This window comes from Cnephaeus nilssonii (genome assembly GCF_951640355.1).
Source record: "Cnephaeus nilssonii genome assembly, chromosome: 10".
Taxonomy (NCBI): Eukaryota; Metazoa; Chordata; class Mammalia; order Chiroptera; family Vespertilionidae; genus Cnephaeus; species Cnephaeus nilssonii.
Window position 1 is genome coordinate 61,759,563 of NC_137081.1, and position 25,693 is coordinate 61,785,255.

The 25,693-nt window shown below is 41.0% G+C and overlaps 1 protein-coding gene across 1 annotated transcript in view; it reads left to right on the forward strand.

The window, feature by feature from the left end:
• NEB (nebulin) overlaps window positions 1-25,693 on the forward strand; it is a gene marked incomplete at its 5' end in the record, with an annotated part of 191,460 nt that overhangs the window by 116,002 nt on the left and 49,765 nt on the right. The window contains 29 exons of the mRNA XM_079783149.1: window positions 2,130-2,234; window positions 2,341-2,652; window positions 3,335-3,439; window positions 4,681-4,779; window positions 4,975-5,076; window positions 5,199-5,306; window positions 6,059-6,370; window positions 7,372-7,476; window positions 7,585-7,689; window positions 8,030-8,137; window positions 8,927-9,034; window positions 9,137-9,250; window positions 9,642-9,839; window positions 10,230-10,334; window positions 11,049-11,153; window positions 11,251-11,355; window positions 13,498-13,605; window positions 16,069-16,182; window positions 16,527-16,724; window positions 17,083-17,187; window positions 17,847-17,951; window positions 19,106-19,213; window positions 20,330-20,437; window positions 21,818-21,925; window positions 22,027-22,131; window positions 22,233-22,337; window positions 22,982-23,080; window positions 23,400-23,510; window positions 25,356-25,460. Coding sequence (XP_079639275.1) covers window positions 2,130-2,234; window positions 2,341-2,652; window positions 3,335-3,439; window positions 4,681-4,779; window positions 4,975-5,076; window positions 5,199-5,306; window positions 6,059-6,370; window positions 7,372-7,476; window positions 7,585-7,689; window positions 8,030-8,137; window positions 8,927-9,034; window positions 9,137-9,250; window positions 9,642-9,839; window positions 10,230-10,334; window positions 11,049-11,153; window positions 11,251-11,355; window positions 13,498-13,605; window positions 16,069-16,182; window positions 16,527-16,724; window positions 17,083-17,187; window positions 17,847-17,951; window positions 19,106-19,213; window positions 20,330-20,437; window positions 21,818-21,925; window positions 22,027-22,131; window positions 22,233-22,337; window positions 22,982-23,080; window positions 23,400-23,510; window positions 25,356-25,460 — 3,675 coding nt within the window. The remainder of the gene's footprint in view (window positions 1-2,129; window positions 2,235-2,340; window positions 2,653-3,334; window positions 3,440-4,680; window positions 4,780-4,974; window positions 5,077-5,198; window positions 5,307-6,058; window positions 6,371-7,371; window positions 7,477-7,584; window positions 7,690-8,029; window positions 8,138-8,926; window positions 9,035-9,136; window positions 9,251-9,641; window positions 9,840-10,229; window positions 10,335-11,048; window positions 11,154-11,250; window positions 11,356-13,497; window positions 13,606-16,068; window positions 16,183-16,526; window positions 16,725-17,082; window positions 17,188-17,846; window positions 17,952-19,105; window positions 19,214-20,329; window positions 20,438-21,817; window positions 21,926-22,026; window positions 22,132-22,232; window positions 22,338-22,981; window positions 23,081-23,399; window positions 23,511-25,355; window positions 25,461-25,693) is intronic.

A 25,693-nucleotide genomic window follows, 5' to 3' on the forward strand; every position in this document is an offset into this window, starting at 1 on the left:
AATTCAGCAACGTTCAAGAAGGTACCGCCTTCATGGATCACAGGGGTTTCTCGCGTAGAATAAGCATAACCTTAGAAGAAGGATACTTCCTTAGTGCAACTCACCATAGATTGCAACTTTGCATCTTTCGAAAAGTAATACATCTTTGTGAGAGAAGGAACCTGCCAAGCAAAGATTTCTCACCATGTGTCCAACTGTGTACCCTCAACTCTATTATACTGCACCACTTGAGAGCTAATTTTTTCCAAGGCTTGGGAAAAAAATAAAATGTTAGGGCCCTGATACTTTTTTTGTGGAGGGGGGCGGGGGTTGGGAGGGGGAGGACCGGAATCAGTATTTTGGGCAGTGTTCGCTTGTCAAGTGACTGGGTGGAGAGGCCGTCAGCTCTTCATTTGAGCACAGCCTCCTCAGCGCTCTGGTTTGATCCAGAGGCAACTTGGGCAGGAATTTCCTCAAAAGTTTCTTGTGGTCTTGTTTGCATGATGAATTTCCCAGCTGGATATGATGACATAAGCAAGACTAACATTTGAAACTATGCCAAAAGCAAAGTTATTAACTTTAGATATTTACATATTAATGAGAATGGCTTATATTTGGGAAGAAATCAAACATCCCATTTGCATGTCAACCAAAATGTGCATTTTCTTTAGTTGTCACCATGATTATAACTTTATGAAATTCACTATTTAAAACTTTCCATCATTTAGAAAGCACAATGTTTTTAGAATATTTGTATACAATTTTATAGGTAACCAAGCAAATTCATGTTAAATTGACTCATTTAATCTTCAAACTAGCCACATGAGTAAAATATGGTTATTTTGTTGTATTAAATAGGAAAGTTGAAACTTAAAATGATTAAGGAATTTTCATGTATTCAAAGTTAGTAGATGAAGAAGTTTGGTCTCAAGCCAGATTTATTTTTAATTCAAATAAAAAATACATTTGACCACATAAGCAAACAAAAATAAAGAAATAAAGATGTGATAAAAAAAATAGTGTAATAATAATATGTAACAAAATGAAATAAATAAAAACAATAATTTAAAATAATATAATGACAAGTTTGCATTGAATATTCTCTAGTATAATAAATTTAAATGTGGAGAATACTTTTTCTTTTTTTTTCTTTATTGATTAAGGTATTACATATGTGTCCTTATTTCTCCATTGCCCCCAATACTTTTTTTCTTTGGCTAAGAAAACAAGTTGATTATTAAAATAGGACCACACACAGTCACAAAAACTTGAATGAAAATTCCTATAAAATGTATCCATACTTACAAAGACACAATTTACCTGAGCACTCATAGTTCAGATATGCAAAGGATGAAATTATCAATAATTAAAATTCACCTCTCCTTGTTCAAGATCCCATACTGGTTGGTATGTTTTCTAAATTATACATTTAAATTGCTGTTATTTCTGAGTCTTTGTGACATTGTCACTACAGACTGTACCTATTTAAATATGAACATATATTTTTAAAGTTCTCTGTTATGAACTATAGAAATGATCCCTGAAAGTATATTCTTTATAAAGTTATCTATAAACCAGTATCTTAACTTCTCTTTATAAAAAAAAAGACACATTTTTCTTTAAAAATGGCTATTAATACTCAATTGTACTTCAGCGGGAACATCTAACATTCCCAAACAATATGCATCATCAATCACATAAAATCTAAGAAACCACATTGGGGGGAAGGCCTCACAAATTTAAAAAGTTTCTACTTGTAAAGATTACAAAATTGGATTGAATTTTAAAATTAAATAAATTAAATGATTGAATAAAGAAATTCAATACTAGCCCATTCATGTCTGAACTGAAATTTATCCCAAAGCTACCAATCCATGAAGCAACTCAACTCTTTTACATAAACCATTTACAACTATGTGGAGGCTATGACTGAAATTAAAAAGAAAGAACTCTGGTCAACCTCAGATATTTGGACTCCAGACACGATTTTATACTTCAGTACCATGGTGCAGAATGATTCTCTCACCTATCCCCTTTTCTTTAACTGGCTCTGGGTCTTCAAAACTGCACCCTTCTGATAATAATTCTACATGAGCCCTTGGAGTTACTGGTAAATTTGAACCTGGAATGATACCCTCTGTTCTCTTCAGAAACTTTACCGCGAGGGCTGGGATGAGATGAAGGTGAGCTGCGACGTGCGGCTGGATGCCATCCCGATACAGTCTGCCAAGGCTTCCAGGGAGATCGCCAGTGATGTGAGTGTGGCCTCGGTTAACGTCTCAGTTTTGTAAGCGAATGCCCTAGGACTAGGTGCATTGAGAGTACGAGCTTGATCCATCTGCTTTGTTTTTATATCTCCAGTATAAATACAAGCTTGACCATGAGAAGCAGAAGGGCCACTACGTGGGCACCCTCACCGCCAGGGATGACAACAGGATCCGGTGGGCCCTCATAGCTGGCAAGCTTCAGAATGAACGAGAGTATCGGCTGAACTGGGCCAAATGGAAGACTAAGTTCCAAAGCCCTGTGGATATGCTTTCCATCTTGCATTCTAAAAATTGCCAGATTCTGGTCAGCGACATTGATTACCGCCAACGCTTACACCAATGGACATGCCTGCCCGACCAGAACGATGTGATTCAGGCCAAAAAGGCCTACGAACTGCAGAGCGATGTGAGTGGGCCGCATTTTAGGATGAGCTCTTCTGTATTTTGCCAGGACTCCCAGAAAGTTTATGTCATTAAGTCCTTGGATCAGATCTCCATGTCTTTATACTGCCAAGAATTTGGTTTTAGTTACACCTGATAGTATGGTATCAAAATCACCAAAGCCATAAAGGATCTAGACTTTGTGTCAAGAAATAAATGGTAGTGTGAATATAGTCCTTAATTGTTACAGGGTAAGGACAATTACAATGAAAATATGATTTCCATAGAATTTAAGTAGCAACAGGTTTATATCATAAATAAAATAGTGGCAGTCCACGGACAGGGTGTAGGCACAGATATGCTTTTTTAGTTGACACAATTTTTAAATTTTTTTAATTAAGTTGCCAGAATTTTTAGATCAGAAAATTTTGTATACAAATCTAGGATTTCCCATTTCTCTTAAAAAGTCAGAGGAGGAAGCTCTGAATGTGCGTGAGCCCACTCTAGCTGAGCGGAAGCTAATCCCTCTTAAATAGAAAATATGTCCCTCAGTTTTTGCCACCTGACTTCCTAATTAATTTACATGTTACCTGGCTGGCTGTTTGAGTATATAATTTTTGAATTGTATTTCTCCATCAGACCAATGGACAGAATAAACAGGACTTGTGGGTAGGATTGCTGACTTTACCTTCCCCTTGTTTTCACAGGCTATTTACAAGGCCGACTTGGAATGGTTGCGTGGAATCGGGTGGATGCCCAATGATTCCGTTTCCGTCAATCACGCCAAATATGCTGGGGATATCTTCAGTGAGGTATTCTAACATTTTATCCTGCCATTTGTTACACTTCTTAAAAGAATGAACAAAAAATGCACAAGCTCTGGCTGGGTGGCTCAGTTGATTGGAGCATCATCCTGTGCACCAAAAGATTGCAGGTTTGATCTCCGGTCAGGACGCATATGGAAAGCAACCAATGTTTCACTCTCACATCGATGTTTCTCTCTCTCTCTTTCTCTCTCTCTCTGTCTCCCCACCTCCCTCTTCCTCCATCTAAACATATCTTCAGGTAAGCATTAAAAAAAATACACAAGCCAGAATTTAGTCATTACCATTATCAGCAATTTAAACAATTTCAATTGCTGTCATTTGAGCCAGACATACTTTTTTCCCCAAAAAATAATCCTGTGCTGTTTCTATGACACTATGGGACCACATCCACAATATAATATCCAATACGCTCATTATGTTTGGAATTGTATATATGAAAAACTTCTATTGTCAGCAACAAGAAAATACTTTGAGAGAACTTTGTCTAGTTTTAAAAAATGTATTGAGTATTATAAAACATGTAATATATATTATGGTACATTGCATGACTTGGGGAGTTAAGCAAACCAGCTATTTTAAAATCCGTGGGAGGCATAAGAAGCTAGCCATTTGTTCAAAATAAAATGCTAAGGCCCTAGCTGGTTTGGCTCAGTGAATAGAGCATTGTCCTGCAGACAGAAAGGTTCCCGATTCCATTCCAGTCAAGGGCACATGCCTGGGTTGCGGGTTCAATCCCCAGTAGGGGGTGTGCAGGAGGCAGCCGATCAATGATTCTTTCTCATCATTGATGTTTCTATCTCTTTCTCCTTCTCCCTTCCTCTCTGAAATCAATAAAAATATTTTAAATAAATAAATAAATGAATGCTAAGAAGGAAGCCAAATTGCCAAGAAGATGCCATTCAAATATGGTGCTCTATGCGTCTAGTAGAAAAGGATCCTTAACCTTTTGCACTCGGATGTCGAGATTAAAATTACTCTTTGAATGTATCAATAATTTGAAATATAAAAAAATCCAAATAAATAAGTTTGTATGAAAAGAAACTCCAGTTTTTTATTCTACTGCCGCGCTTTGTAAAATCTGGGGTATTTAAAAAATTAAATCCCGAGTAGAATAAAGGAATCGAGAAAAAAGCAAGCGCGTGCAAAGGGTTAAATTTAGTATATCTTTCTCAGCTCACACAGGACCAGTGACTACGATTGTCTAAAAGCTATTTTCTTTCCCACAGAACAAGTATCGCACAAAAATCGAAAGTCTGAACTTTACTCCTGTGGATGACAGAGTTGATTATGTGACAGCAAAACAAAGTGGTGAAATCCTAAATGATGTAAGTACATGGCTGCCGTTCTAAAATTGCCCAGTCATGAAGATGTCGTTTCCAAAGCTTTTCCACCTACTCACACTCGGCATGCAATCATTGTCTGAGATACAGATTTTAATCATTGAGATAGATCACTGATGCTAGTTTGCTTACATTATGCTTTCTTAACATCAATCATTTGCCTTTGCCTCTGGTTTCCAGATTAAATACCGGAAAGATTGGAATGACACCAAATCAAAGTACACCCTCACAGAAACCCCCCTGCTGCACACTGCCCAGGAGGCAGCCCGGATACTGGACCAGGTATGGGTTGTACTCAGATGCCTGGGACTCTGTGTGGGGACTATTGGAGATGTCTGCACACGACTTCTCCCTCCATTCTGACTCTTCAGTGTAACCCTTTGTTGCGGCCCTCTGTCTTCTAGTACCTCTACAAGGAAGGCTGGGAGAAACAGAAAGCCACAGGCTACATTTTGCCTCCGGATGCTGTGCCGTTTGTTCATGCCCATCATTCTACTGATGTTCAGAGCGAGGTAATTCATCCGGTTATAAGTGCACTTTGCAAAGGCTGGACCTTGCACGTGGGGCAAGTCGGTTATGCTAAGGCATAGCACCGTGGCCAGGCTAGGGGGTGGTGGGAGCACCTGCTCCCTTCTGATCCTTTTCCCATGGGCTTTGGGAGTCCCCCCCCCCCCCCCCATCCTTGGCTTCTTTAAAGGCTATCGTTTGAGTTCTTTACTTTTTCTTTTTTTTTATTGCAGTAAAATGGATATATATATATATATATATATATATATATATATATATATATATAGCATTATGTTAGTTTTAGGTGTGCAACATAATGATTTGGTATTTGTACATATTGTGGAATGATCACCACAAGTCTGGCTAACATCCATCACCATCTTCACTTTTTCTTCTTCTCCCTGGTTTTCCTAAGATTGCTAGGCCTTCAAATAAAATATTGCCAGAATTATAAAACAAATGACTTTTTCCCCCCATTTTTTCCCCATGTGATTAAAATCAGTGCCTTTATTCACATAATAGGATAAAACCACATCATACAAGATGCTGGTCCAAGAAAGACAGATTGAAATTTTCCCCCCATTTTTAAGCTGATATTTTTAATATTTATGTATTTCAATTTATTTGTTATTTATTTTCGGGGTTGGGGCTGTGACACAAAAGGCTGGGGGGCCGAATGTGTTGATGCCCAACGTCCCTTTTGCCCTGTGTGCTTATCAAAGCTGATGGAATGAATCTCCATGCTTCTCCCCACCAGCTGAAATACAAAGCTGAGCATGTAAAGCAAAAAGGTCATTATGTTGGTGTGCCGACCATGAGGGATGATCCTAACCTAGTGTGGTTTGAGCACGCGGGCCAGATTCAGAATGATCGACTGTACAAAGAGGACTATCATAAAACAAAGGCCAAGATCAACATACCTGCTGACACGGTGTCGGTGTTGGCCGCCAAGCAAGGGCAGTCCCTTATCAGTGACATCGATTACCGTAATTACCTGCACCAATGGACATGTCATCCTGACCAAAACGATGTTATTCAGGCCAAGAAGGCCTATGAACTACAGAGCGATGTAAGTGACTTTTGTTTCTTAATTACTTAGAAACATACAGTATACCCTGAGAATTGTAAGTAGCGTTCCGGAACCACCACTCTTTGAAACTTGGAGCCGTAAATATTTAGTATGTTCCCAGGAGGAACTGAAGCTAGATATGAAGTAGAGCAAGATCAGGAGCAGTGAGTGAGTGACAGCACTACCTACTGGCTGCATTCTGAGTAAACTTCAACCTCATTTTTTTGTTTAATTTGCTGCTTTTGTACCATCACATTAGCAACTCCTCACTCACATTTGCATAAAAAAACTATCAACTGACTTAAAGTAATAACTGGCTTGGGTGGGAATTGAGTTGGGATTCTGACAACATTGCATGATAGAATAGTCAAGGCCCTGGGAATGCCCCATTCTTGCTTTGCCAAGCATCTCATTCTTCAAGGCATTAATGAAGCAGTTGCTTGCAAGGAATCAAAGCAAAATGGATGCAAAATACTGATGAGCCACATGAGGGCCCTGAATTTCTCATTCAGACTGTGGTAAAGCTAGGGTAGATAATATGGCTTAGGCCACGTTGCACTGAGGCCTGAATCAAGATCTCTACCCGACACCAGCTGTCTGTAGGAACATAAACACGATGCATTGACATGATGCTCAGGCACACGAAGGAGCTAACCCTGCATAGGTCTCATCACTACCAATACAGAAACAGGAAGTAAAAGATAGGAATTTGAATCATATTAGTAACTCCTCGTCATACCGTGTGGGTGCACTGGGAGAATCCAGGAACTAGGTGGGGAAGTGTAGAGGCAGACTTGACTAGAAGGAGGTTCCTCATTCATAGTAAGAGGTTCAAGACTTATTGCTCAGGTGTACAGATGAAATCATGATTGAGTGGAAAAGACAACAGCTACAAAAGATTGAAATCCTTTAAATGCTGAAAATACTTTGTTTTTAATCTGCTGTCTGCAACCCTGTGTCCGGTCATTTCCCCTGCATTATATCTCTCTTCCTGCTCTCAGAATGTCTATAAAGCCGACCTGGAATGGCTCCGAGGCATTGGCTGGATCCCCCTGGATTCTGTGGACCATGTGAGGGTTACTAAAAACCAAGAAATGGTGAATCAGGTACACAGAGCCTGTTATTCTTACCTAATTGCCTGTCCTCCTTACCTGCCCCGTGGGAATGGGTGCTCTATAGGCGGAGACCCGTCTTCATCATCTCTGTCTTTGCAGGTGAAATATAAGAAAGCTGCTCTCGACAACTATCCTAATTTTACAAGTGTGGAAGATCCTCCAGAGATTGTTTTGGCCAAGATTAACTCAGTTAATCAAAGTGATGTAAGTTTGCTTTGTGAATAATGAGGTACATAAACTGGAAAGCCAGTTGTCTATCATTGAACAGATTGGTTTGTAAGAAAATTGAGGAAGGAGGGTTTATAAGATAATCTTTAGGAGAGAATATCTTAGGTGTATAATTGTACTCGCTTTTAGATAATATCCAAATTTTTGTCCAAGTTATTCTATTGTATTAGCTGAAATGGACTGAAATTTTAATCTCCAGTCCATTTTAATCTCTAAATGTAGATTGATTTTTATCTAACTAGGTAGGTCTTATGAAACCTTAAATATACATTTATAGTAACCAGAGGTTTTATTTTGTTTTGTTTGCTTTCCTTAGATAAAATATAAAGAAACATTTAATAAGTTAATAAAGGGCAAGTATACATTTTCTCCGGATACACCATATATCACTCACTCCAAAGACATGGGAAAACTCTACAGTACCGTAAGTTCTATTTTATGTGATACACAACTCAGTTGCTAACTTTATGCTCTTGTCAGTATTCACATTCTTGGATGATTTTGTGAACAAGTGGATTTATAAAGGAAATCTATTATATCTATTGTATTAATTTTGTTTATTAAAAGTAGCATATTGTTCAGAGCATGTAGCATTTATTCATCTGGTATATTTTGAGCTACTATGATGTGCCAGGTGCTGTAGGAGGCACTGAGGAGCTAAAGCTCAAATGAGACAAGCCCTTCAAGACTTCATACAAGTGAGAGGAATAGACCCACAAATAGTGTAACAAGTGCTGTACCAGCTCCGGGTGCACACGGGACTGAGCACCCACCATCAGAGAAAAGACAAAAAAAGCTGGTCCCTCTTCAGCAGTCATGTACAAACATCTCCAGCCAAGGAATGGAGGACTTGCCCTCCAATTTTAATTTGGCTAATTTAAAAGACAATGTATGTGTGCACATAGTATGCCTGTGTGTTTAATCTCAGTGGAAAGCAATTTTTGGTGGTCTTCTCACTAGGAGCAAATTGGTTTTTGCTTTTATTAGATCTGTAAATGTGGTTAACCTCTGTTACAAAATGCCTCAGAGTTTGTAGATTTCATTTGCAACAAGCCAAAAGACTCTACCTTGTTCCTAGGTAGGTACACTAATGGCTTAAACAGAGATCTAAGGCTTGCCTTTAAACATAAATCTTTTACCTTGATTTTACCACTTTCTTTTTGGTGGTATCTGAAAGTAAACTTTTGTCGACCCACATTTGTCTGTGTTCTAGATACTGTATAAAGGGGCGTGGGAGGGAACCAAGGCCTACGGCTATACCTTGGATGAACGCTACATCCCCATTGTTGGAGCCAAGCATGCTGACTATGTGAACAGTGAGGTCAGTAGGACTTTTTTCTCTCGGAGACTTGAGAGTCTTCACGGGGGAACGAGGGCTGGTTAGAAAATCCCAGTGGTGCTCAATGTTGTACCTATTTCACAGCTTAAATACAAAGAGACATTTGAGAAGCAGAAGGGTCACTACCTGGCTGGAAAAGAAATCAGTGAGTTCCCTAGTGTGGTTCACTGCCTGGATTTCCAAAAGATGAGGAGTGCGGTAAGCAAAGTTCTTTACTTCTGACCTGCCCTTTGGTTCGAGGTTAGCTGGGGGTGGGGTGGGGAGGAATGAGTCAGTCCTGAGACTTCCCCACCCCTGCCACTTAGCGTGTGTGTCTTCGCCGATTTTGAGTCTTCCACCCTCCATCCCCTCCCTCCTTCATTACCAAACACACAGCGAGGGCTCTGTATTTGACAATAAGGTCACTATTTATCCTGCGTTATAAAATCATGGGAAATTTTTACAAAAGAACGTATTATAGTATGTTTGTTTAACCTTAGTCTATTCTAAAGGTACTGATCTATATTGGAAAGAAAACTCTAAGAGATTGATCTGGATAATTTACATTTCCCTTTCTTATTTTTGTCTTTTAAAAAATATTCTTCTCCAGTTGAACTACAGAAAACATTATGAGGACACCAAAGCCAATATTCACATCCCCAATGATATGATGAACCATGTGCTGGCCAAAAAGTGCCAGTACATCCTCAGCGACCTCGAGTACCGCCACTACTTCCACCAGTGGACGTCTCTCCCAGAAGAACCCAGTGTTCTACTGGCCCGGAACGCACAGGAGATCCTGAGCGATGTATGTCTTTCCTGCAGCTTAACTTAATTACAGGATTCACCCAGCCTGCCCTGACCCCCTCCCCCCGCCTTAATTATTAATTATCCCTGTATTCATAAACCCTGCTGCTTTTCAACACAAAATGGCATGAATAGCCACCTTTTGGTGTAAGAATTCCTTCTGAGCCATGGATATCCATGTTGAATATGTAGTCCGTTTAACACTAGACTAAAACTTAGCTATTGTTCTCCTCCTAAGCTTTGTTAGGCCAGGGCACTAAAGACCTCCCAGCTGTTGAGAAGTCCACCCTATGACCACCAAGCACAGCCAAGGGCTGATCGGAAATTATCAAAGCATCCATTGCAAATTCATTGAGTACCTATATCTTTTGCCATTTCTTCTTTCTTGCAGAATGTGTATAAAGATGACTTGAATTGGCTGAAAGGCATTGGATGCTATGTCTGGGATACACCCCAGATCCTACAAGCTAAGAAGTCGTATGACCTTCAGAGTCAGGTAAGCCAATCTTCCTAGAAGGACTCATTGGCTGTGGTCCAATGGAACCCATGGTGCTCTCAGTGGGGTTTAGCCAGGTTGTCCCGGTGCCCAGGCAGAGAAAGCTGTTCTAACAGTGCATGATGAAAGGGAGCCGAAGGTCCACTGCCCAGTCAGACCTCTCCTGGTGGCCTGCTCTGGTCTGGACCCTCTCAGTGTGAGTCTCTCAGTAGTTTAAGGCATCAGACGTTTCTAACAGAACGTTGCCTGGGAGGTGTTTCCTAGTAAACTACCTTAAGCTTCGGGACCTTCGTTGATCAGGTTAATGTGTAGATAGTAGAATGCAAATGCGCGCTTTGACTGTAGGTAGGTAAGTTCTGTAGTGAAAACATACATATTTGGGAAATCTCCCAGCATATGGTTCAGCTTGGATAGAGCAGACTAACGGAATGTTGAAATTGAGGGGCTGCCGTCCGGGTGGAGTATAGGCATGGGAAAGATGACAAAATGAGGAAGGGGGCCCAGAAAAGATCCAGACCTCACTCTTGGTCAGGAGAAGCTATTAGTTTTGACAGCCATCCCAAATCTGCAGGCCCACACCAGGGTGGCCTCTTTGTTAGGAGTGATGCAGAAACCCAGCCTAAGAATAAGGGCACATCTAAGTTGGCACAAACTGCTACATCTGACTGCGGACCTATATTTTACCCTTATAGAGACTTTGGTTTTTCTTCACAGATAAAATACTCGGCAGCAAGTAAAGACAATCTACCGAATTATAGCCTAGTCACAGACACACCAGTTTACGTGACTGCTGTTCAGAGCGGCATCAATGCCAGTGAGGTGCGTCTTGCTTGTCTTCTCTTCCAGAACGAGCCTTCGTTTGTCTTTACATCTTTTCAACAGCAGAAAAGAATAGCCCATCTTTCTTTATCTGTAGGTGAGATATAAAGAAAATTATCATCAGATTAAGGACAAGTATACGACAGTACTGGAAACAGTGGATTATGACAGAACCAAGAATCTGAAGAATCTTTATAGCAGTGTGAGTTGAGTTTTTTTTTCCTCTCTCATTTGAGTCACCTCTCCCCTCTCCCCCACCCCCTGCTTTGGAGACAATAAGAAAATAAAAGGGATAGGCACTTTATTCCCAAAGGTTTGTCCAGTTTTTGGTTTTTTGTTGGACCTTCAAATTCCTACTTTAGCTCATAAATCCTCCTAGTTGCAATTAGATGAGCCCCTATTTGAATATTGCATGATTGCACACAGTTGACACAAATTCGGCAACTTCCTCCATGTGGCAGGCAGGTACTGCTGGAGCTATTCTTTGTTGACCCTGAACATGTCCTCTGGCTTCTCTAGTGACCAGTGGCTTATAGACCAACCAAAAAACAAACAAAAAAAAACAACCTTTTTTAAACTCTTCTGAATTGATTAATTCAACACACTTTTTTAAAAGCTTCATTTGGAAATAATTTGAGATTTACAAAAAAATTTCAAGAATAGTACATAGAATTCCCTCATAGTTTTTTTCTCTGTAGTATAATGATCAAAACTAAGAAATTATCATTGTTAGAATGTTACAGACTTTATCTAGATTTCACCAGTGTTTTCATTAATGTACCTTTTCTTTTTAAGATAGAATCCAGGATCCCACTTTGTATTTAGTTTTCATGCCTCCTTAGTCTCCTACAGTCTGATCACTTCTCAATTTTTTCTTTGTCAAAATATCGTTTTCCAAAATAACCTAAATTGGTTGTTTTCTTCCCCACTTCCACCACTGTAGTCTTGTTACCCATTTATAATACAACTGGAGGCCTGGTGCTCAGATTCGTGCACTGGTGGGGTCCCTCAGCCTGGCCTGCAAGGATTGGGCCCAAACCAGCTCTCCGACATCCCCCAAGGGGTCCCGGATTGCGAGAGGGCGGTTCTCGGGTGATGCACCCCAGAATCGGGCTCCCTCCTCTCTGGTTCCAGCTGTGTCACACAAGAACTGCAGCTGCCAAGTCACCACAGCTTGGCAGTTCCTGCGTTGAGCGTCTGCCCCCTGGTGGTCAGTGCTCATCATAGCTACCCATTGGAGCATCTGCCCCCTGGTGGTCATTGCATGTAATAGCTACTGTTGAATGGTTGGATGATCGCTTAGACTTATATATATATAGATTAGATTTATTTGTTACAGTTTGTACTCCATTTTAGTTTCCCTCCCTTATTCTTTGTAAATTTTACTATTTGAGGTATATAGCACTGTGGCTTTTGATAAACACAAAGTCATGTATTTACGAAGGTAATGGGGGCATGAGGACAAATATGTAATACCTTAACCAATAAAGAAATTAAAATGAAAAAAAAAGCCATGTATTTACCACCACAGTCCAGATACATAAATATTCTGTATCCCTTCCAAATTTCTCTTTTGTTGCCCCCCTCTTCTCACCTGGCATCCACAGAGATGTTTGCTATCCCTAAAGTTTAACTTTTCCAGAATGTCATGTGAATGGAATTATATAGTATGTACCCATTTGGCCTGGCTTCCTTCTCTTGGCAAAATGACTTTACGCATTATGCACATTGCTGCATAAATCAGTAGTTTATTTTTTATTGCAGAATGCTATTCCATTGCATGGGTGTCCCACAGTTTGTTTATCCATTCACAGTTAAAGGAATTGGAGTTGTTTCCAGATTTTGCAAATTATGAATAAAGCTGCTATATATATTTGCATATAGGTTTTTGTGTGTACATAAGTTTTCATTTCTCCTGGATAAATGAATATGTAGGAGTGGAAACAAATGTATTTTGAGCTCCCACTAGCTACATAAAAGTAGGGGAGGGTAAACAAGTGTGTGTGTGTGTGTGTGTGTGTGTGTGTGTGTGTGTGTTTTAATGTTAGTGGTTTTCACCTTCCAGAAATTCTTAGACCTATGGGGAATGATTATGGCATCAAAAACTCTGGGAACTATCAAACTGTGATAGGTACTGTGGTAGAGAACAAAATAATGGGCTACGAAATTACTGTCATGGCATTAAACCAGTTACTCACTTAGGGGCACTTGGATCCTCCAGAGTGAGAAGATCTGGAGGTTGTTGGGGCGTGTCTGAGAAGGACAGAAACGGGGAAATCTACTACTCAGAAGCTTTCCAGAATGTATTTTTCCATATTCACAAGAAGGTTTTTAACCCCCACAGAACCTGTACAAGGAGGCCTGGGAAAAGGTGAAAGCCACCAGCTACATCCTGCCTTCTAGCACCATGTCCCTGACACACGCCAAGAGCCAGAAGGACCTGGCCAGCAATGTAAGTCAGTGCAAGTGGGATAGCCTTGCCACCCACTCCCTGCCCTCCCCAGCTCACCACTCCCAGCTCACCACTCCTAGGACCTTTTTGGCTGAAACACATGTTGCCCAGTATTCCCAGCACTTCCATAGGAGTATGCCACCAGCAAACAATTCCAGGCGCTCAGCCATCACAGACACTGGGCACTTACTAGTATTTCTTCTTCTCAAGGGCCCTGAAGTCTAGAAAGAATCACAAACACCTGTTTTAACGAACAGCTGTGGCCTTTTAGGCTGGTTGCCTGCAAATGACATAGGTGGATATACTGTTTCAGCCAGAAGTGAGGATAGACAGAAGACATAATATGCCATACAGAATAATAGGCTTTCTTCCAATAGAATTATGTGGATTGTAGTACAAAAATAAACCAGTGAGTGTTATAACTAACTGTTCATTACACCACTCTAGAATAAATGATTTAAAAAGTAAATAATTATCTTCATAACCATGAAATATAAAAAAGTTTAAATCTTTTGAAATTCTACTTTTTTAAAGCACAACTTTTCTTAGGTATAGACATGATTGTAAAAAAAATTCTAAATCACGTGGGCTGTTTAAATATAGTATAAAGTCTTGTGGCCTTTAACCCTTTATGCCTAAAATGTTCTTAAGTAAAACCTTTTATTATAAAATTTCCTGTAACCTTCATTGCAGTTATAATAAACCCAGTTCTCTTTCAGGAACTTTACCTCTTTGGAAACTTTTCCCCCTTAATTGTGAACATTTTATGTAACATTTCAGACCAGTATTTCTCAAAACTTTTTTTTATCAAGACCCACAGTGAGAAATTCATTTTATATTGCAAGTCAACACAATTCTCTCTCTCTCTCTCTCTCTCTCTCTCTCTCTCTCTCTCTCTCTCACACACACACACACACACATATATGCACCCACACACACCTAAAGTTTATGTGAGTTCCTTCTGACATAAATGTTTACTGCTACACTAAAGACAATGCACTCTGATCATTTCAATTCTATTCATTTAAAATGCTAGTGACCTAGTAAGTTGATTCACTACCCTCTAATGGACCTAGAGATGCATAATTTTTTTTAAAAAAAGGCTTTGTTATGTAATAATGAAGTTAATTTCATTCTTACCTGGAGAAAAACTAATACAAATGATTTTTCCAAGCCCCAATTACTTGGAAGACAGCAAACAGACTAGCCCAAAGGAGCAAACTTTTCATTTAGGAAAAGAAGCTTTGTAGATAGTAGTTTAGAAAACTTAGCAGAGGCTTATTCATTCATTCATTTCTTTTTGTCATGGAAAAAGTTACAGTGGCAGGAGTCTTGGCAACTTGTTCTTGGAACAAGGTGGGACACTGAGAAATTAACCCTTTAAAAGAAGGATTCCAACAGCAGGTTTTTGTTTTCTTCTTAAAGGTGCCTTTGAATACTACCTTCTTTATAATTGAGGAATGGGTTAGCTGTAAGGAACATGTGAACTAATGTTCTAAAAAATTCTGATGGGAATTTTGATTGGTTTCTAGTCAAGGAAGAGATTTGCAAGAATTCTAACACAAATACTCCTGTCTCCTGTTGTTGCACTGAGACGTGGGGTTCTGAGCTGTGAGAGAATTGCTGTTTGATCGTGTGCTAGGAGATTATATCTTAGTCTCTGTAAGGCCTTGCCTCCTAGTTCAGGAAATCATGCAGCATTAATTAATAGGCAATACAACTTACAAACTAAAAGTTGGATTTTCTGTAGAAGTTGATTGCACTGTATATTTGGAAACCCTTGTACAAAGTGAAAGTCAAAAGATTGTGTCTCTTAAGCATCAGGTTTGTCAATTGTTAAAAACAAAGAAGTTCCTGAACACATCTTTCCTCCCACTATGATTAAGAAAAACAAAGCCATTATTACAAAAGAGCTTATTTTATATGTTTTTATTGATTTAAGAAAGAGGGAGGAAGGGAGAGGGAGAGAGAAAAACATCAATGAGAGAGAAGAAATATCCATCACCTGCCTCCTGCACGCCCCCTTCTGGGAATTGAGCCCACAACCGGGCATGTGCCCTGACTGGGAATCAAACTGGCAGCCTTTTGGTGCATGGGATGATGCTCAACCAGCTGAGCCACATCGGCCAGGGCAAGAGGTTATTTTAAAATTACATAATCTTTTAAATGAGTTAGTTGTAGCAGCAGTACTAGTATTGGCATAGAAGTATTACAAACAGTAACTACAATTGTATAGCTCTCTACAGTTTAGAAAGTACTTTCAGATATAGTTTGGATTAAGCCTCAGGAAACCTGGGCAGGTATGACTATGCACAGATGAGTAAATGGTCTCGCAGAAGTGGTAACCCCATGTTGGCTAGATCTCAGAGATGAGATCTTCCTATTCAGTCTCATGCTCTTATGACAATATGGATCCATTACTCTCCCAAACAATGTTTCTTTCTTTGTGCTTTATCTCCATAGATCAAATACCGGGAAGAATATGAAAAGTTCAAAGCTCTTTATACTTTACCAAGAAGTGTTGAAGATGACCCAAATACAGCGCGATGCCTCCGAGTTGGCAAATATAACATTGATGTAAGTAATCTCAAAGGCCTTACTTCAAACTGAAGCCAAGTAATAGAGTCGTCTATTGTAAATCAGAACCGTTTCTATTAAACAGTGCATATGGCTCTGATTGTGTATATATGAAAGAGCTAGGGGCTATTTCAGCCCAAGCTGCATCTCCAGCCCACACAAATCTGTAGAAAGTGTCAGAAAATTCCAGTCCCTGCCCTTCCCCCAACTGATTGCTATAAGCTGGTCACCGTGACTTCTCAGGTGTGTAAGAAGTGTATAAGAAGGCAGATAAGAAGGTCATATATTGCCATGATTCTGTGCACAATTTCCTGTGTAAGTGGCATGTCGTTTTAACTTCACAGCGCCTGTACAAGTCCGTTTATGAAAAGAACAAGATGAAAATCAACATTGTGCCCGACATGGTAGAGATGGTTACTGCTAAGGATTCTCAGAAGAAAGTCAGTGAAATTGATTACCGCCTACACCTCCATGAGTGGATTTGCCACCCCGACTTGCAAGTCAACAGTCATGTCAGGAAAGTCACAGATCAGATCAGCGACGTAAGCCCATTGCTCATGAAGGCCCACCCTCCTGGCCCCTCATGCCCAACCTAAAGAGAAGCGTACTCACCTACTTCTTTACCTCAGCCTCCTCCCAGGATTGCTTCCCTATATACCCAGCCTCCCTCTAACACTGATTTCCTATATACCCATGGATCCCATTGGAACTCAAAGGTACCCCTGGAAGCAGGCTGTGTGTGCCAATGTTTCCATGGCCCCCTTGGCCTCACTGCATGATGCCTTTTGCTTCTCAGTCCACAAAATCAACCTCGGTCCAGAGGGTTCCCCTTGTCTTTGGTGTTAAAATTATGGTCAAATTTTATTTTGCCAATCCCCTTCATCTGTTTCAATTCTGTAGATTGTGTACAAGGATGACCTCAACTGGTTGAAAGGCATTGGTTGCTATGTCTGGGACACTCCTGAAATTCTCCACGCCAAGCATGCTTATGATCTGCGCAATGATGTGAGTTTTCCTTGATTTTCTTGTTGTTGTTGTTTTGTTTTTGTATGTGTTTTCTTCTTTTCATAGTCTAGCGTCAAGGCGAGAGTATGTAAACTAGGAACATTGTCACAAACCAGCTGTGTCTTAAGTGATGGTAAGGAAGGCTGAGCTAGAGAAAGATGCTAAGCCATAGCAAGCAACCATTTCTCAGGAGTGCATATGGCATTCCTATTCAACAATGCAGTTGAGCTATCCCATTGTTCTCTGGAGGAGAAGGTGCACGTGGCTCTTCCCTCTACCTTTTGGGCTATTTTTGGATATATTAATGAGCACATAATTGTCATTTTAGGAAAATATAATTTGTTAGGAGTTTGTGATGCTATAGATGGGATCTATTGGCAAAGAGAGGATTTGCTAGGAAGATCAATGCTGTATTCAAGATTTTAGTAAGAAAACAAATATTCCTAGAAGAGCAATTGTCAAAACTCCTAGAAGTCCCATATGACCATAAGCATTGATTACGGTGACTGTCATAAACTTTAAACACAGCCTGGTCTAGTGAATAAATGCTGGTGAATGTAAATGCCAGGAGTTAAAAAACAACCAAAACTGCTGTGAAAATCAGCAATTTCCGATATAATGAATGGTCTAACGCAGGCTTATTTTCTTCCTCTCGGCAGATCAAGTACCAAGCTCACGTGAAGAAGACAAGGAATGACTACAAGTTGGTCATGGATACGCCAGTCTACGTCCAGGCTGTCCAAAGCGGGAAACAAATAAGTGACGTAAGTGCCCATCGGGGCTGTTACTGTGGCCAGTGACAAAGACAGGGGCCACCATTCAAGCAGACGTGGCAAACACCACGCCTGGGCAGTGCCTGGCTTTTTCTCCCTGGGGAAGAAAGTACTTAAGATTATGCTCTTCACCGGAAACTAATATAAAATAACATTGAACATGAACTGTAGTTGAAAAATAAAAAAAAGATTCTGCTTTTGTTTCCTAAAACCTAAAGGGTTCAGGTAACTCCCTGGGGTGGGGTTGTAAGTGATCTAAGTCTAGACGATGCTTGTTGTTTTAAAGCTTCCAAAATTGCTTTTTGTATCCTTGTATCAAGAGCAGGTCTAGACCTTCTAATAAATTAGAGCAAACTAATTAAGTAGAATGAGAAGGAAGCAGGCTCTGACGTTGAAGGAGTCCAGCCTCTACCAATCAATAAGGCTTAGGAAAAGCAGTTAGTCCTCCAAGTCTCAGCATCCTTATCCGTACAATGAGAAAATGGATGGAAAGCACCCACTACGGAGCCTGCTATAGAGCAGGAACAACAAGCACAAAGCTCCTTTTTATTATTATTATTAACCCCACAGGTTGATAAATAAAACTATCCCACCAGTGACTTAGAACATTGAGACCTATTATTTTTGAACTTGTAGCGCTAAAATGGCCACTCTTCCTCTTCTAATGCCTGAGCCAACTCCTCCACTTATTTCTCAGTCTGGGGCCACACCTGGCTCTGATCTTATTGGACAAGGCACAGTCACATATCAGATAGAATTCTTCAGGCAAAGGGACGCAGGCTACGCTTCCTTTAAAAAAATAAAAAGAGCCCTAACCAGTTTGGCTCAGTGGATAGAGTGTCGGCCTGCGGACTGAAGGGTCCCAGGTTTGATTCCAGTCAAGGGCATGTACCTTGGTTGCGGGTACATCCCCGGTCTGGGGTGTGCAGGAGGCAGCTGATTGATGTTTCTCTCTCATCAATGTTTCTGGCTCTCTATCCCTCTCCCTTCCTCTCTGTAAAAAACCAATAAAATATATTTAAAATAAAATAAAATAACATAAAATAAAAAGAGAGAGAGAGAAACTTGGGTTTCCTTTTACGTTGCTTCTTCCTAACAATGCTGCCGGAGTCTGAATCAGCGCACCCTGCTTCTCTCTGCACCAGGCTGTCTACCACTACGACTACGTGCACAGTGTCAGAGGCAAAGTGGCTCCAACTACAAAAACCGTGGATCTGGACCGGGCCCTTCACGCATACAAGCTCCAGAGTGAGGTGAGCTGTGAGAACTCTACAAAGTGCCTGGCAGGTGTCCTGGATGCAGCTTACAGAGGCCAGGTCATTGGCCTCTGTCGAAGCCCCTCAGCGTGGGCATCTTCTCAGCCTGACCTTGTACATTGTAAATGCTGTTCCATACTGTACATGCTGTTCCACTCACATGAGTTATGAAAAAACAAAAAACAGTGCATAGCCTGTCTTCCTTCTTGGCTGGCCAGCTCTTTCTAAGCATGCAATGGGCGGTTTTGGAGCAATGTTTACAGGTTACAAGGAAGAGGGCCAATCTACTATTTCTGCTCTCAAAAAGCTTAAAACCAAGATGACAAAGACAAGGCATATGATCATAAAAGATTATTAACAATAAGAGATAAAGCTAGAAATTGCTGTTGAAACTCAGACAAGGAAAGAATGTGGACTCCACTCCATGTGTAAGATCTCTATTCTGTGTTACCTGATGGTGCACCTTTGGTCTCGGCCTTCATTGCTACGCTCCTATGTTGACTGTTAGGAATAATTGGTTTTTAATATTTTAAATACTGTTCTTACTCCTATAGTTGCTCTGAGAGACAGACTATTTAAGGTCACAGAAACTCCTTTTACCTTCTGCCAGGAATATGAGCATCCTGATCGCTTCATAGTCTGACATTAATGCTGTGTTTGGCGGGGGGCGGGGGGGGGGGCGGTATTGGGGGAGGAAAGAGAGAGTATTCCAAAGATTATGCTTTATAATTATGATGTTCTTCAAGATTGGTGGCAACTTGACTATCACCTGAGAGTGTGTTGAAGAACAGAGGTGGCACTTGGTAGACTGTTTTCTCTACTTAACCCAAATTCTTGCTAGTTACCATGCAGTCAACTGGGCATATGTTCAGAAGCATAGAAGAATTAATTTCTATAAGTCTCTGCATTCATTGCTCTCTTTTTTAAAAAAAAAATGAGTAATTTGATTAATTGCCTCTTAGAGCTTATTTAATTTCTTTCTGAAATTAATTCAGTAAGCATAGTACTTTAAGTATCTAATTGAAAACCTAACATGAGCAGGATGTGACTTGTTTAACTTAGATCAGTTATTAGATGTAGATGTCATTTAACCCGTTCTTCCTCATTCGGCAGAATCTGTACCGAGATGCGGGCAAGCGCTCCCTGCCTACTGGATACAGGCTTCCGGTCGACACTCCGCACTTCAAACACTCCAAGGACACCCAGTACATGAGCAGTTATGTGAGTGCTCTCCTCCTCATTGAGATGGGGTCTGAAGTGAGAGGGGGCACTAATATTCATGAATAGCCTCTTCTCATCCCCCCAGTCCCACCCTGAAGGTTCAACATGATACAATGATAAGAGCAGAGCAGGGGAGACAGCACATTTCCCCGGGGTGCTGTGAAATGGCTGGCTCCTTTAGGTCAGCAGTGTCTGCACAGTCCAGTGCGTTAGCATAGGACTCCCGTGGGATTACATCTGCGCAATTCAGTTACCTTGGCTCCGGGCTCATGGCTGCCAGGATGCTTCTACTCCTGCTAGCCTTAGCACAGAGCATCCTAGACAATTCCAAGCCACGTACTGGAAATGTAAGTCATACCTTCACTACTGATGTGTGGCGGCAGTATTGTCTTCCTTCTGCAGTGTGTCATTGAAAAAGATATAACAGCCCTAGCCAGTTTGGCTCAGTAGATAGGGTGTCAGCCTGTGGACTGAAGAGTCCTGGATTCAATTCCAGTCAAGGGCACATGCCCCGGTTGTGGGCTCAATTCCCAGTAGGGGGCATGCAAGAGGCAGCGGATCAGTGATTCTCTTTCATCATTGAGGTTTCTATCGCTTTCTCCCTCTCCCTTCCTCTCTGAAATCAATAAAAATATATTTAAGAAAAAAGAAAAAGATATAACATCCCTGTATATTTGTTTGAATAGAAAGAACTTTTTGCCGGGCTGCTGGGCCTGGTACTTGCCTCACTATTTGCCCTCTGTACCATTCATAGAAAGCTCAGAGGGATAGATAGATTCTCACTACCTGTACCTTGCCCTGGAGTTAGCTCAGGCACCCACCTTCTCCACTTTTCAAAAGTGCCAGGTTGGGACCTCATACCATTTACCCAAAGGACAAGGCCTAGGCAAGTTGAGTCTATCCCAGTGACTGTGGCCTTCAAACCAGACCCATAACTAAGCCATCAGCTGGAGAATAAGCTCTCCCTTCCATGTTGCCATTCAGAGTTCTGTGTATCAAATCTGCTGGCCAGTGAGAGTCCAATATCAATCTGTAAAACCATCCATCAGTCTTTAGTCTCTTATTTTTTCTTTGCATTTCCTAATTTACTAGCCATATTGTGGCTAAAAATATAGGGTTTTTTTTTCATTTTGCATGACTGCATACAAACAGATTTCATCTAGGCAACCTTGAATTTTATTCCTTTCTGGATCTGGCTTTACTAGCCAATAAAATAATTTTCAAGACTCTGATTATTATTGAAATTTTGTCAATGACTTTTCCTTATACTTAATGCTTAGAGGCTAATTTTCAAATGCAAGTGACTCTTTTCGGTTTGAGAAATGTAACCCTGCTCTTTGTTTACCCCCCAGTAATCTCCTTCTGACTTTGCTTTTGCAGTTCAAGTACAAGGAAGTTTATGAACACCTCAAGGCAAATGGGTATACACTTGGCCCCAATGACGTTCCGTTTGTCAATGTCCGGAGGGTCAACAATGTTACCAGCGAGGTACTGTGAATGCGAATGCTGTGGAGAAAATATTGATATTTGCTTATTGATCAGTCAGTATCCCACATTGACCACCTGAAATGGTGTTTCTTCCAATGTAGAGGCTGTATCGACAACTGTACCACAAACTCAAAGATAAGATCCACACAACCCCTGACACACCTGAACTCCGCCAGGTCAAGAAGACGCAAGAGGCTGTCAGTGAGGTGGGTATTATTTTAGGAGAGAAGACAGGCCAGGGAACCCAGGGGTGACTTTCAGCCATTCAGTCACTAATATGTGTTTTTCTGGACACTTTTTTCTTTAGCTGATCTACAAATCAGACTTCTTCAAGATGCAGGGTCACATGATCTCGCTGCCATACACACCCCAAGTGCTCCATTGCCGTTACGTGGGAGACATCACCAGTGACGTAAGCATCTCATAGGGTCTTTCTGGAAGACTGTTATGAAGAGGATGGCTTCTTTCAGCAGTGAAGCCGACCAGCGGTCTTTTCCACTAAGTACCTCTCAACTGAATGTCCAGCTTGGAGGTGAAATAGTATGGAAGCAGGACAACACATTTTACCAGCTTTGGAAACAGTAGCAAGAGGACCACTTGGGAAATGAAAGAATTGCTGGCCGCCATTCTTCACGCAACCCTAAATTATTACCAACTCTTCACTCCCTAAGTGGCCTCTGTTTCAGCTCATGTTTAGTATCTTTTCCTGCTCATCCCTGCTCCCACCCCCTTAAGCAACTTCCTGCTGCCATTTGTTTCTTTTTTCTTCCGTGGGTGTTTCCTTCCCCTAAAAGACCACTTTATTCCATCTAAGCCCCTCTCCCATCAATGCAGTCATAAAATAATAGCTGTGTCCTCTCCTCAGATCAGGGTTAGAGATTTAAATTTCAAAATCTGTTATTTACTTGCGTGCAAACAAACTAAGAGTACAAGGTGGATGTGTTGAATCAAAATGAAAGATATATCAGTAAAAAAAAAAAGCTTCACTACTCTGTCTTATTTATTCTTGATTTATATTTGCTCCCGACCAGCTATATTTCTATTTTTGCCACTCAGATTAAATACAAAGAGGACTTGCAGATCCTGAAGGGAATGGGCTGCTTCCTGATGGACACTCCCGACATGGTCCGTTCCCGGCACCTGCGGAAGCTCTGGGTGAGTGCCCGCCCATCTTCACAACACGTGGCTACCCCTACACAGCTTCAGGGTGCTGGGCAGAAAATCTTTGCCTACAGCTACTTTTAAAGGGGAATTTGACATTAACCCACTTGACAAGTCATGACCATGACTCCTAACAAGGTAATGAGCTTAGGTAGATGACTATTGTTTTGTCCCTGCCTGGGAAGGCCTCCAGGGCACATTGGAGGCTCAGCTTGACTTGCACATATCAGCCATTTGAAAGACAATGTGTGACCACCACATGCAGTTCCTTGAATGACTCAACTTTTATTTTCGTTCTGTTTTTGGTTGTTAGTCTAATTACCTGTACACTGATAATGCAAGGAAGATGCGAGACAAATACAAAGTGGTGCTTGACACTCCAGAATACAGAACAGTGCAAGAACTGAAGACACATCTGAGTGAGGTAAGGATGTGTTCCTCTAGTGAGCATTTTTCAGGCAACTACACGAGGCAAAGATCTCCCTTCTGCCTTAATTACAGAGTCGCCACCACGTCTAAGCAAGTCAACTGATCACACTTTGCCTCAGCTTACTTTTGTCCCCTTTTAATGAGATGAAGATATTGATATTTGCTCTACCTAGGACCAGGACTGCTGAGCGTTTACATGATTTTATAGATTGGAAAGTCCCTCCGGCTTACAATATTGCTGTAGTTTCCAAATGAATTTATTTCAAAAGTCTCTCTTTAATTCCTGCTATCAGGAACCCTAATTGTGGTAGCGTCATTTGAAAAGTCTTCACTGGCGCCCTGCTCTGTTCCCGCTCAATAAATTCCAAACTACTTCAGCGTATTTGAGTGCCCATCATTTTCATCTGTCTTCCTGGCACTGAGGGTCAACCCTTGACTTCGGTGAATAGCAGCCTGGGGAGGGCAGAACCACAGAAGGAAGCTGCTCCCTGCGGGAGAATGGTGGAATGGAAGGCAGAGGCGAGTGCTCAGGAATGAAACTGCTCAGGGTTTCAGTTGCTACAGAGAAGCATTCTTGAATTTGGCAATTGTAAAGTTTTTTATAATCTTACTAGAGGCCCGATGCACAAAGATTCGTGCAAGAATAGGCTTTTCTTCCCCTGGCTGCCGGCACCGCCTTAGCTCCGACCAGAGACACCTTCCTGCCTTCCCATTCTGCCCAGAGGCCCAGAGCAGCTGAGGCAGTGTGGCATGCCTGCATCATCGCCATGACGACGATGCAAGCGTCCCGCCCCCCAGCCGCTAAGAGCCTGTGTATGCAAATTAACCCACCATCTTTATTGGATTAATTTGCATACTCACTCCTGATTGGCTGGTAAGTGTCACGAAGGTACGTTCAATTTGCATCTTTCTCTTTCATTAGTGTAGATTGAGAGTGACTTTCATTAGTGCAGATTGAGAGTGACTGCATCTTTCTCTTTCATTAGTGTAGATTGAGAGTGACTTCATTTGCATCTTTCTCTTTCATTAGTGTAGATTGAGAGTGACTTCATTGGAGTGACTCCTTGAGAAATTAAAAGAAAGAAAAAGAACATTGTACTACATAGAAAATGATGGATTTTACTTTAATGGTTTTTTTAAAAAAGGCAAGAAGAGCCCTTGTCACTTTTCTGACCTGATCACAGAATTTGTGTAGTGGATTAAAAAAAAAAAAAATGTTACAAGTTTGGAGCAAGAGAATATGCATTTAAAAAGAATCTCCTTTTTTTGTGTGTTTTTCCTTTTGTCCCAATGGGGAACCTAAATCTGTTTTAATTGCACAGACACATGGACAAAAAGTCATTTTGTATCTGCCAAGTGTGGTACCTTCCTTTGTTTATTTGCTATTAAACTGTTTGAGAAGGAAAAAAAACAAACAAACACCAAACACATAGTCTGCTTGGTTGTAAAAAAGAGGAACAAGGTCAGTGGTAGAGGCTGGAAAATGAAGGGAGGGACTTAAGTCTGTTTGCAGATGAAGGGAGAGGGCTGGGAAAACTGGAGAGTTGAAGGTCATGGAAGGGAAGGGGTAATTGTTGGAACTGGGTCCTAGAAGGGACAGGTAAGAAGAAATCAGGATCACAGCAGGAGGCGTGAATCTTGGACAAGTGTGTATTTTGATAAAAGAGGGAAAAAAGTAAAGGAAGCCCAGGGAGGTAAATAAAATGTTGGTTTATCGGGAAGAAACTGAGATTGTTGCAGTGGGATGGCCCCTGCTTCTTCCATGAAGTAAGTAATAAAGGCCTCTGCAGAGAACACGTCCACAGAGCAGAAATGATGGTGATGACTGTTTTATTTCCAGCTGGTGTACAGAGCTAAAGGCAAGAAGCAGAAGTCAATCTTCACTTCAATTCCTGATACACCTGATCTTCTAAGAGCCAAGCGAGGGCAGAAGCTTCAGAGTCAGGTAAAGTTAATAAAGAAAGATCCATAAACCTGCCACACTGGCATCACAGGGGGTGGCGGTTATGTGTGTCTGACCACTCCTGGTCAGCAGCAGCCTCTCACACTTGGTTGTCCATGATGCAATTGCATGCCCATTAATTTCAAGAGGCAGTGTTTGTCTGGTCCATCCTAACCATGGTTTGTTTTACATGAGCAGGTAAATGCCATGCCTTCTTTTCTGGTTCTGTTCAACTT